We start from the raw sequence: 12,715 nt of genomic DNA, 5'->3' as shown, positions 1-12,715 counted from the left end.
ACGTGTAGCCGTGACGGGCGCTATTTCGAAGTTAGTGCCGCTACTTTGAAGTAGCGTGCACATGTAGACGTGGCTTTACAGTCACAAAAGAGAAATACACCATAAGTTAGGGTGGATACATTTTTTAAATTGCTTTTATTTTAAAATAATTGAAATACTAAACTTCTAATTTAAAAATAACCATTCCAATTAAATTTCAGCACAAACACGCTACGCAGACACTTAGGGTACATCTACACAAGGAACTAACTTCAAAGTTAACTTCGAAGTTAGGCATTACATCGAAGTAGCCAGCAGAGAGTCTACACACATTTTCCCTTACTTTGAAGTTAACTTTGAAGTAGGGAGCCCAACTTCAAAGTCCTGACTCCATTCCTGGGAATGAGTAGTGCCCTACTTCGAAGATGGGTGTGTGTAGATGCTCAACTTTGAAGTAAGCAATCTTGAAGTTATTTTTGTCATGTAGACACAGCCTTAGTCTCATAAAAATGAATTGACTCTAATCTGTCCATCTTAATAACCAGTTCTTGCTTCTTTAAAGTTTTGGGATTTCAGTCTCTGTTTCTCAGCAGACTAACTAGCAATGACAGACACAAGCTGGACAGGACTGTTTTTGACGTGTCCTTATGTGGTGATGGACTTAGGCTAGGAGCATCTAGCATGTGGCCTGCAGGCCAGAATCTGGCCCGCGAGCCTTTTTATCCAGCCCACAGAGGCGGCAATGGTGCCATTTTTAAAAGGTGGCTGGGCAGCTCCGAGCCGCATGTAGCTCCAGAGCCATTTGCAGCTCCCACCTCTGCTGCTTGACTCATCCTCTGGCTTGTGTACAGCATGGCAGGGGCAGAGAGAAGTAGCGGGGGTACGTGTGCTGGGGCTGCATATGTCTCCTTGAGCAACAAAATGCTCACAGCCGTGGGAACGCTGTGTGACACTCTGCACACACATCCCCCCCGCAGCACTTGGAAGAAGAAGCTCATGACAGTGATGATGGTGGTAGCAGTCACAGCTCCAGTGAGTTGCTGTCATTGGGTTATAGCAGGGAGTCTGGGTCTGGGAGAGAGGGAATTGAATTAAAGTGGGGACCTGGGGTCCCAGGCTCTGGAGGAGGAGGGGGATTGGGTTAAAATGCGTGGAGGAAGCTGGGAGTGCCTGGCTCTGAAGGAGAAGAGGGGGGAATGGGTTAAAGTGGGGAACTGGGGGTGGCTGGTTCTCGGGCAGAGGAGCAGGGGATTGGGTTAAAGCAGAGGGCTGGGGCTTCCTGGCTGTGGATGGGGGGAGGGGGGATTTGGGATTTTGCGTGTCTGAAAATTGTGAGTGCTGGGGGTACTTTTTTTTTCCCGAGAAAAAAGGGTACTTTACAAAAAAGGTTGAGAAACCACACTGGAAGAGGGACTCAATGTATTTGGTTTAACGGCTGGCAGGAGGGATCCAGCTGTTAAACCAATTAAATTGAGTCTTGTTCATGGGGGGAGTAGGAGGGGTGGGGGGAACCACGCAGCCATGATAAAGAGATGGTCTGGCAAAGGAGCAGTGTGGGCGGGCAGCATGTGGAGCTCCTGGGTAAGTTAATCCTGGGTTTGGGGGTGGTTTGGGGCTGCAAGGGGAGTTAAGCTTGGGTGGGACAGGGGGCAATTTGGGGCTGCAGAGGGGCTTAAACCTGAGGACGGGGGTCATGGTGGTTTAGGGCTATTTTGTGTTTGGTTCACACATGTAAAAAATTCCCATGTGGCCCACAATTAAAAAGTTTGGACAACTCTGACCTAATGACTTGTTTAATTGGTTATCTAGGATTAGAATCTATCACCTAAGGGTACAGCACAGAAAGCTGCAGTAAGAGAAACCAAGAGTTGCCAGTTGCCACTGTAATTTTCTTATTACATAATATACACCTCCTATTTTGCAACATCATAGCCACAGACTGTAACAGTGATGCCGTAAGTCTATTCCCTATTTTACTTCAGCATAACTCAGCTTTTGCAGAGGAACCTCATCCTCTTTAAATTGCCTTGATTTACTCAATTGCCTTGAAATCACTCCACGTTGCTACAAATTGCTTAATAATACTATCATCTAACAACCATTTTACAGGATCTGGTCCACAAGGTCACTATTACAGGACTCCTTGGGAATACTGATCGTAATGTAATAACATTTAATATTCCTGTGTTGGGAAGAACACCTCAGCAGTCCAACACTCCAGCATTTAATTTCAAAAAGGGGAATTATGCAAAAATAAGGAGGTTAGTTAAACAGAAATTAAAAGCCAGAGTGACTAGAACAAAAACCCTGCAAGCTGCATGGAAGCTTCTCAAAGACACTATAATACAGGCCCAACTTAAATGTATACCCCAAATTAAAAAAAACATACTAAGAGACTGCAAAAAGAGCCACCATGGGTTAACACCCATGTAGGACAAGCAGTGACAGATAAAAAGGCATTTTTCAAAAAGTGGAGGGCAAATCCTAGTGAGGTAAATGGGAAGGACCATAAACACTACCAAATTAAGTGTAAAGCTGTAATAAGGAAAGCCAAAAAAGATTCTGAGGAACAGCTAGCCAAAAGCTCAAAAAGTAGTAAAAAAATGTTTTTTAAATACATTAGAAGCAGGAAGCCTGCTAAAAAACCAGTGGGTCCCCTAGACGATACAAATACAAAAGGAGCAATCAAGGCAAATACAGACATTGTGGAGAGACTAAATGATTTCTTTGCTTCAGTCTTCACAGCTGAGGATGTTGGGGAGATTCCCAAACCTGTACCATTTTTTGTGGGAAATGAAACTGAGGAAACTGTCCCAGACTGAAGTGTCATTAGAGGAGGTTTTGGAACAAAAAGATAAACTTAATGTTAACTAGTCACCAGGACTGGACGGCATCCATCCAAGGGTTCTGAAAGAACTGAAATGGGAAATTGCAGAACTATTAACACTAGTTTGTAACCTGTCCTTTGGATCAGCTTCCGTACCTAATGACTGGAAGATAGCTAATGTGAACCAATATTTAAAAAGGGCTCTAGAGGTGACCCTGGCAATTACAGACCGGTAAGTCTAATGTCAGTTCCAGGCAAATTAGTCAAAACAATAGTAAAGAATAAAACTGTCACACACACAGATGAACATAATTTGATGGGCAAAAGTCAACATGGTTTCTTGCAGAGAGAAATCATGTTTTACTAATCTGTTAGAGTTCTTTGAAGGGGTTAACAAACATGCAGACAGGGGTGAGCCAGTGGATACAGTATACTTAGATTTTCAGAAAGCCTGTGACAAAGTATCTCATCAAAGGCTCTTATGTAAATTAAGTTGTCATAGGATTAGAGGGAAGGTCTTTTCATGGATTGAGAACTGGTTAGGAGACAGGAAACAAAGGGTAGGCACAACTGGTAAATTTTCCGAATGGAGAGGGGTAACTAGTGGTGTCCCCCAAGGTTCAGTCCTAGGACCAATCCTGTTCAATTTATTCATAAATGATTTGGAGAAGGGGTGAGCAGTGAGGTGGCAAAGTTTGCAGATGACTCTTAACTGTTTGGGATAGTCAAGACAAAGGCAGACTGTGAAGCACTTCAAAAAGATCTCATCAACTGAGTGATTGGGCAACAAAATGGCACATGAAATTTAACATGGATAAGTGTAAGGTAACGCACATTGGAAAAAACAACCCCAACAAGACATACAATATTTGGCTAATTTAGCTATAACTAATCAGGAGAGAGATCTTGCAGTTATCGTGGATAGTTCCTTGAAAACATCCATGCAATGTGCAGAGGCAGACAAAAAGGCAAATAGGATGTTAGGTATTATTAAAAAAGCGAGAGAAAATAAGACAAGGAGCAACTTCCTGCCCCTATATAAATCTATGGTATGCCCACATCTTGAATACTGTGTATAAATGTGGTCTCCTCACCTAAAAGAAGATATATTGGCACTGGAAAAGGTTCAGAAAAGGGCAACTAAAATGATTCGGGGCTTGGAACAGGTCCCGTATGAGGAGAGACTAAAAAGATTGGGACTTTTCAGTTTAGAAAAGAGGAGACTGAAGGGGGACATGATAGAGGTATATAAAATTATGACAGGTGTGGAGCGGGTGAATAAGGAGAAGTTATTTACTTGTGCCCATAATACAAGAACTAGAGGACACCAAATGAAACTAATGGGTAGCAGGTTTAAAACTAATAAAAGAAAGTTCTTCTTCACTCAGCGCACAGTTAACCTGTGGAACTCTTTGCCAGAGGAGACTGTGAAGGCTAGGACTATAACAGAATTTAAGAAAGGGATAGATAAATTCATGGAGGTTAGGTCCATAAAAGGCTACTAGACAAGGGTAAGAATAGAGTCCCTGGCCTCTGATTGTCAGAGGCTGGAGATGGATGGCAGGAGACAAATTGCTTGATCATTGTCTTCGGTTCACTCACTCTGGGGCACCTGGCACTGGCCACTGTCGGCAGACAGGCTACTGGGCTGGATGGACCTTTGGTCTGACCCTGTATGGCCGTTCTTATGTTCTTACATGTTCTTAACCTTTGTGTAGTTTTACATTCCTCCAAGTCTGGAAGTACTAACTTCTCATGCTCTTCTGTGCTTCCAATCTGCAACTCCAGTTCTTGATTTGGAAACATAGAAGCACTTTCCCCTTCACATAGATGGGTTGGAGCTTGCGTTCAAAGGCAAAACTTATTTTTTGTTGTTGTTGATATTTTAGTTAAAAATAGGTGGTTTTCACTTCTTCGTATTATTTGTGTTTTTGTATAAAGGTACTCATGGTCAAAGAAAATACTTCTAATTGCTGTTTCTTGAGATTAGTGTTGTAAAGTAAACTCTTTCATATCTGACATTCTATATCATCTGGACCTCTCAAATAACCAGCATTTTAACTGTAAGTAAATTTTAGTTACGTTTTCCATAGCTACATTATATTTAAAGTAAATACAAATAAACCCAGCAAATACAGTATATGTTTATAGCGTACAATATTACTGTCATTGGTAAATAAAGTACTCTGCATACATTTTTGTTTGTTTCTTAATATCTAATCTTGTTTTTCTTTAGGGTTACACATTGCTAGGTAGACCTCTTTTTATCCAGAATATTTGAATATCCAGGAATCTCCCAGTCCCAAGGTTGTCTGATATGAAAGAGTTTACTGCATATATGTAAGTTGGTGGGAAAATACAGAATGTTATCCTTGACATTGACTAGCATGTTAACTTGAGTAAGTCCCAATCCTGCAATTTGATCTGCACAGATTTAGGGATTCCCACAGTTTCTGTATTTATTTGTAGAGGGATTTTGGGCCATGTTTATAGTTTGAAATTAATAATGAAAGAACTATATTTATTCTGGAGCAACTTTAGTTTTGTGGTGTTATGAAATATGCATATTTCTACATTTGAGAAGTGGCACTTGCTACCATGGTGAGAGGTACAGAGCCTTAAAAGAAATCACTTGATTTTGCTGAACAGAGAGAGGGACACAAATATTAGACTGAAAACATGATTTTATAAAGCTGCTTTTAAAGTCTTAATTTCAAAAAAATATTCTCAAGTTTTAGAAGGTATTCTAATTGAAAGTGAGACCTAATTCTAAAGATTTGAAAGCATGTGAATTTCTCTCTTCTTTTTTCAAATACAAAGGGGTTCAAAAACAGCCTTTAAGTATCATGAGCCTATTACTTCACCAGAACAGACAACAGGTTGTCTGGGACTAGAACTCTTGTCTTACAGATGAGAACATATGCAACAGACACACTGTAAAGAACAAATAGCTATCCAACAAGCATATAGTGGAGAACTGGGCCCACATTTACACAAAAGGCAGCACACATCCATGCAAAGTGTTAAGCAGCTACACAGCTTTACCAAAACAGAACAGCCTTGCCTCTCTCCTTCCCACACTTGTTTTGCGTAAGTGTAAATATAAATTATCATATATAGTAAAAGGCAACAAAGAACCAGGTCTATCATGATCAGTGCTGCTCCTGCTAAAATGAGCAATAAATTCCTCATGGATTTCAAAAGGGGTAGGATGAGGCCCACAGCTACCTACAACAAAGATTGTCACGGAACATGCTTCAACCACAACCTGATTTTTTCAAAGTATATCTGGCACATGTATTTTCAGGTACATGTAAACTTAAGTAAAGCCAGAAAAATAGTGGCAAACTATTTTTGAGGAGCATGGAACTGAAATTCAAAAACAGTTTTGCCAGTGTTCTCTGAGATATTTACCTTTGCAATATTTACTCTGATAACAGTCTTGGACAAAACTGCTTTACTTTGGGTTAGATATTGATTTAGAAGTTATAAACAGGATTTTATAATTGAAGCTGGAAGTTACATGAAGTCATATTTTGCAGATTAGGCTTTTCCATAATAAAGCACATACTTTAGTGTCAGTTTCACCTACTGCATATAAAGATTTTTGAATATAATAGCCCAGTTTATATGCAAATAATTTATATGTAAAGCAGGTAAAAATACAAATGCTAGATGTCTGTAATCTCCAAAACGTGAGTTTTATTGCGTGCTCTCTTCTCTGTCTTTCTTTGGCACACACACGCACATGCACAAATGACCATCACTATAATATGATTGTTTTATCTAGTAGGTATAACCAAAATTCTGAATATTGATTGTAATTGTTGGATGATATATGACTTGCATTTTGGCAATTAAACATTTTATGATTAAAATAAATCCCAGATGTGCCATAAGCTATTAAAAGCTTTTAAAATCAATATTTCTTTTGCCAAAGGAAACAAGGTAATTTTATATCAGAGCTAAAGAAGTTAAACTGCAAGTTATTTTAAAAGGGTAAAGTAACCTTCCATTTTCTTTATTTAAAATATAAAAATGAGTTCTTTCCACCATGGTTCTTATGTATCCTATAGACACTAAGGTCCCAATTCTCTATTTTATTACACCTTGGGTAATAATTTACATATCAGCAGAGGGAATATAAAGTGCTACTTCTATTGTGACTGAGTGGGAATTTTAATTTGGTTATACAGCTCCACTGATGTAACTACTGAGGGCAAAAGGCAGTGGAGCATCAGGTTTCAACTGTTCTGCACTGAACAATTAATTATATCAGTGATCGGGATAAGGGGATTTCGAAAGATGCGGGGTCCTTTCGAAAAGGACCCCCGTGTAGCCACGCCGAGCTGAGCCGTGCGCTTTCGAAGCGCCGCGGCCGGAAGTGTCCTAATGCTAATGAGTTGCTGAATATCCAATTGAGCGCCTCATTAGTAATCTTCAAAATGGCCATCAGCATGGCTATTTCGAAGATTTGTGCCCGTGTAGACACATCCAAAGAGTTTGACTAACCTATTTCAATCAAACACAAAATGGCAATGAAGAAAAAGGGAAAAGATATCAAAAAGTGATGATTCCAAGGGCCTCTCAAATTGCTTTCAATACTAACATACAAGGGATCAAGACTTTTATGTCACCATTATTAATGAAGAGGTCTCTTTAACTTGTTTGTCTAAATAAGAATGAAAAATTGTTAAAGCATTTACAACAACTTAACAAATAAAAATGTAACTGTCATTTTAAGTTTTCTGGGCAATTTCCTGCATACTATTGAGAAATTAATTTCCATAAATTTTCTTGGTATTATAAAGAATACAATATTCAAATAGCTCATACTCACTGACAAATTCTGGCACCCATACACTTGCCTTACAGCTCATGGTAGAATCTTAAATTCATTTTACTTTCCAGTATCAAATCTACATTGTATCCAGCTGTATGTTTTTTAAACTTTCTACCACGTGAGACTATTTTTGTCTCCTCCAGTTCCTTTAAATGGCACTAGTTGCATTCATCAAATGTTTTCCGATAGTAGTTGTAATGTTTTCAGTATCCCGAGTAACAGAATGCAAAAAGTCAGTTACTACCAATACTTCCAAAATTGGTCAAATTAATATTACTAAATCTTAGTTTGCAATACATTAAGGAACATAATTCAAACTACTGTTATACTCCTATACTGCAGATGTCAGCACTTCTATGAGATAATAAGGCTGTGTCTACACTAGCCCCCTTCTTCGAAGGGGGCATGGTAATCAGCCTGAGCAGAGAATACTAATGAAGTGCTGCGATGAATACCTCCTTAGGCTAATTCTCCCCGCAGCAACTTTGAAGTTTCAAACTTTGAAGCGCTGGCATGCTGTGTAGCTGAGGGCACTTCAAAATCCCTGCACAAATTTTGGGGAGTAAGGGCACTTTGAAGTTGTGTGGGTACTTCCAAGTGCTCATGGGTACAGGGCATGCCGGAACTTCAAAGTTTGCCCCCTTCAAAGAAAGGGGCTAGTGTAGACACAGCCTATACGTAAAGTATGCATCTGACTTAACAGATGTAGGCAGAAGAGTGGTAATTACAAACACACCAATTTTACTCAGAGTATAATTGTACAAATCTGTTATTTTAAGTAGATATAGCCTAAATAGAAGGAAAAACTATATAAAATACATTGAACACGTGACTTATTTTCAGACTTGTAGCTAAACACTGAATTTTTTAAATACATTATTTCTAGGCATCTGTCTCCATTTTTGATCCTGTACTTTTTTGATTTGGTTATAGATTTAAAAAAATATTTAAATTTTCATTCTTTTCCCCAACCTCATCATTGTGTATTTCAAGTCAGAAGTTATGTATACTAACAAGTATCATACTTGTTCTCATCCTTGCACTTTTCCTTTGAAGAGGTTAGAGAACTTTATAAAGGAAGTCAAAGCACAACTCATCACATTTCCCATACAGGAAGTCACAAGCAAACTGGTTTGTCCAAGACCACACAGAATGCAAGCAGCTGAAGGGGGAGCAAAACTCATGTATTGCATTCCCCAGTCCAGCTTGCCAGTCTATTGGATCACCCATACAAATCCTCTAATGTCACTGCACATTGCATACGATGTGTCTGTGTGGTCTGCGGCACTTTATTTTTGGTTTTCATAGATGTGCCTCAGAAGACTACTTTGGTGCCAGCTAGGGGTCCGTGTCACGTCCCCTAGGGAATGAATTATAAACGGGAGCAGAAAAGGCTACAGTCCCGTCTTTCCAGCTTCACGCGGTTGGCTTTTGAATGGGATGGATGGACTAGAATCAACAAGTAGCTGACAGGGCTAAGGGCTGGCAAAACACCGCCTCCAAGCGTGCAGCCATGTTGCTGCCGAAGCCAGGCCGCAGGGCTGGAGTCTCCAGGCAGATCCCTGCGCGGACGATCGGGAAATCAGGAGATGGGCAGAGCAGGCGGAAGCGCCAAGATAAACACCGTTAGCTCAGTCCGCCAGACCTCCCCGCGCCCGGCAGCGAGCTCCGGGGCACTGTCCGCTGGGGGCCCCTGCGGCCGCCGAGCTGGCTCTGGCCACACACTCCGCCCCGGGGCCGTCTCCGGCAGCGCCCGGGGGGCAGTTAACGGGCGATCCCGCGGTCCCGCATCAGCACGCTCGCCCTGCCCGAGCGGGTCCGCCGCCCCCACCAACACCCGGGCCTGCAGCCCGAGCCCGGCGAGGGGACAAGGTACGAGAAGGGCCCCGGGATGCTGCCCAAGTTCGGCCCTGACCACCCGGCCGCCCGGTTCCCTGAAGCTGCCGGGGAGTCCCCGCTCCACCGCCGCCCCACGGCCAGGCCACATCCCGCATCCCACTCACCCATGGCGGCCCCGCTACGTAGCGGCCTCAGCCCCGATCTGGACCATCCCGCACGCGTCTCACAGAGAGAGCACGACCAGGGTCACCGTCCTCCTCCCGGACCCAACTCGGACACCCATTAGCCCGGCCCACGGATGACGCTAGAAGGAGGCGGTGCTTCCCGTAAGGAGCTTTTCCTGGATGGCAGAATACTAGGCTTGCGCGGGGCCCGGCGATGGCTGGGGGCGGGGGGGGGGGGATTAGGGCGCTCCCCCCCGCGTCTGCCGGTGGTTGGAATGGTCTGTCGGGGTGGGGGTAGTAGGGTTTGCCCCCCGGCGGGAAGGGGCAGCGGAAGGATCGATTCCCTCTTGCGCCTGGGGGAGGTGGCGGGGATTAGAACGTTCTGACCTCGGGGAATCATATGGAATGGTTCTTTTCCTCCTCAGTGCGGGCCAGACCATTCAACAGGCCTCGTAGCCATTGCAGGCTCAGAGGCGTTTGTCGCGGTCCTAAGGGGGATGGGGGTTGGATGATTTGGAGCCTGCCAGAGAGACCTCTGCGTGAGGGGTGTGTGTGGTGGGGTGGGGGGCGGCTATTGGGCTGTGCTAACCCCTCCTGTAGCTAGGGAGGGGGTTTCATACTTTGCTAAACCACCTTCAACCCCATGGGGGTGTGAGGGTCTGTGGGACATTCTTCTGGAACCAGGGGTGTCCTGCCTCAAGAGGGTCTACAATGCAATCACTTGCTGGGACTGGAGCTGGCATAGGTTCCGCTCTAATAAAAGAGTGAAAGGTGATCTTGTGGATGGATGAGGATACAGCTGTTGGGAACAGAGATGGATCTGATCCAAATCCCAGGGCCCAGACACACTGGAACTACATGGAACTAGATGTTGTCTGCAACAGGCTTCCTGTGTGACACTGGGCAAGACAGTAATGGTGGAATTTTAGTAAAGATAACTAGATTCCTGAAAAAGGAACTTAGGAAAGTCTCACTACATACCATGCTGAATTTTTAAGCATCAAGATTCTTCAAAATGTGAGCCTCCATTTCTCAGCCTCAGTTTCCAATCTGTAAAATGAGGAAACCAGTACTTTCCAACCTCATGTAGTGTTGTGAGAATGAATGTTAAAAAGTGAGTGTAGTGAGGCCTTATTGGAAAGTATGGGAGGTGAGTGAGTGTGAGACTGCCCACTTCTAAAGCTCCCCCCCACCGACCCCCGCAGCACTGCAGGAGGGATTGCTAGACTGGGTGAATACCAAGGGCAACTAATAATAAACAGGTTCTGTGGTACAGGTCAGAAGGTCAAGGAAGCTAGCTAGCACAGGCTAATCACCTAAACTTCCTTATGTGGACCTAATTCTGTAGACCAGGCTTTCCTCACTTACCACTGAGACCATTCTCTCTAGTGCATTATAACTTTGGTACATAAATATTAATACCTTCTCTCAAGGTATTTGATGTTTTTCACAATGCCCCAGTTCCAAGAGTCATGCGATTACATTAAAATCGCAGAATCCATTTTTTCTAAAAAGCTTGCAGCCTGCTTGGTTGCAGAATAAAGTTGATATTGTGAAGGCTAATGGCAAATAAATTGCCCCCTCATGGTCTTGTTTTTTAAATCTCCTAACTTGAAACCCCATTAATACTTTTTGAATGCTTGAGATTGATATCTAAATTTCTTTTGCTCCCTATTATTATAATATTCTTGGAAATGGACCTACATGTAAAGTTCCATCACTTAGTTTACTGGTACTCAGGAGAATTCAGCTGGGTGCACAACCAAAAAGCATTTTTTAGGAGTGTGTACATTAGTTCGTCTCAGTAAGCCAGAGCATCTTTCAACAGCAACAGCATATAGATGGAACTATTTTCTGCCACCAAGAGCAGTTAAATGTTTTCCCAAAATGTTACAGTAGGATTATAGTCCTCTTCACACTTACATCAATATATTCTACAGCTGCGCAAAATACTCAAATTCTTATTCAAATATGCATTCCCGTTTAAATCATTCTATCAATAAATCACTGAAGTCTATGCTTCATATTAGTAAAGGTTGCCAGGTTAAACCCATTAGTGTCTAGGCCAATAATGATACCCTTCCTAACAGCTTAAAGTCCATCTTCCTGTGGGATGTTGGTGTAAAGGGCCTCTACATCCATGGCGACATCCCTGATGAGACCAAGGCACAAATGGTGGTGGAGCTTTGTGACTTTGTCCTCACCCACAACTATTACCCTTTTGTGAGAGTATGGCTTGTGAGGGAATCGCTGTACTTAGCCAATCCACATCTGAAGAACTTTGCTGTCTACATTCAAACCAGTGAGTAGGCAATGGCTGATTGCCTAAGAAGGACAGGGACATGTGATGTCACTCATGTGACAGTCTCCATCTTGGAGAATAGTTTTACACAAAGGAGAATGACGGACGTCCCTCCACATGGGAAAAGTATAAAATGGGTCCTGGGGGTCAGTTTTCCTTGGAGATTGACTGACAGACCCTAAGAAAGATAGAGAACTTCACTGGAGAACCAGGTCAAGATAAGAACATCTATAACCTGAAAATTTTGCCCGATACAAAGGCAGCTTTTAGGGTAAGGACTCAAAAGAATGGTATTAGCTATGCATTTTCTCTTCTACTTGATTTGGTAACTCATTTTGATTTGCCTGTTTTACTTAGAACCACTTAAATCCTATTGTTTTGCCTAAGAAAATCTCTTACATTTATAATCAAGACCAGTGTAAATTGTTATTACCTGGGGAGGGCTACCTCTATGCGTAACTCCCTTTCATTGAAAAAGGGGGATTACCTAGTGAGCCTTCCCTATGCAAATCTTTTACATGGAGATGGGTTTATTTGGGGTTTTGATCCCTTCTGGGGGTTGATTTCCTGGGTTTTGTGCCCTAGAACTTCATCCACCCAGAGCTCTGGTTAATCAGTGTCTGCATTGCTCAGCAAGGGGTGGGGGTGGTAACTCCAACTCTGTGCCTTGGCTGGGAGAGACCAGAGGATCTGGCTCAGCAGGAGAGGGTGCTGGCGATCCCCAGAAAGCAAGATGGTGGGTGTCAGTGACATGATCAGCA

At 42.7% G+C, this 12,715-nt stretch overlaps 1 protein-coding gene across 3 annotated transcripts in view; it reads right to left on the bottom strand.

Moving 5' to 3' along the window:
* Nucleotides 1-9,797, bottom strand: part of IL6ST (interleukin 6 cytokine family signal transducer) — a 59,986-nt gene extending 50,189 nt beyond the window's left edge. For all 3 annotated transcript variants that reach the window (XM_074995560.1, XM_074995561.1, XM_074995562.1), the window contains exon 1: nucleotides 9,653-9,797. In XM_074995560.1, coding sequence (XP_074851661.1) covers nucleotides 9,653-9,656 — 4 coding nt within the window. In that variant the 5' untranslated portion in view covers nucleotides 9,657-9,797. The remainder of the gene's footprint in view (nucleotides 1-9,652) is intronic.
* Nucleotides 9,798-12,715: the final 2,918 nt, after the last annotated feature.

This window comes from Carettochelys insculpta, chromosome 5, assembly GCF_033958435.1.
Source record: "Carettochelys insculpta isolate YL-2023 chromosome 5, ASM3395843v1, whole genome shotgun sequence".
NCBI classification, from domain to species: Eukaryota; Metazoa; Chordata; order Testudines; family Carettochelyidae; genus Carettochelys; species Carettochelys insculpta.
This window is presented reverse-complemented; position numbering and strand designations above follow the sequence as displayed.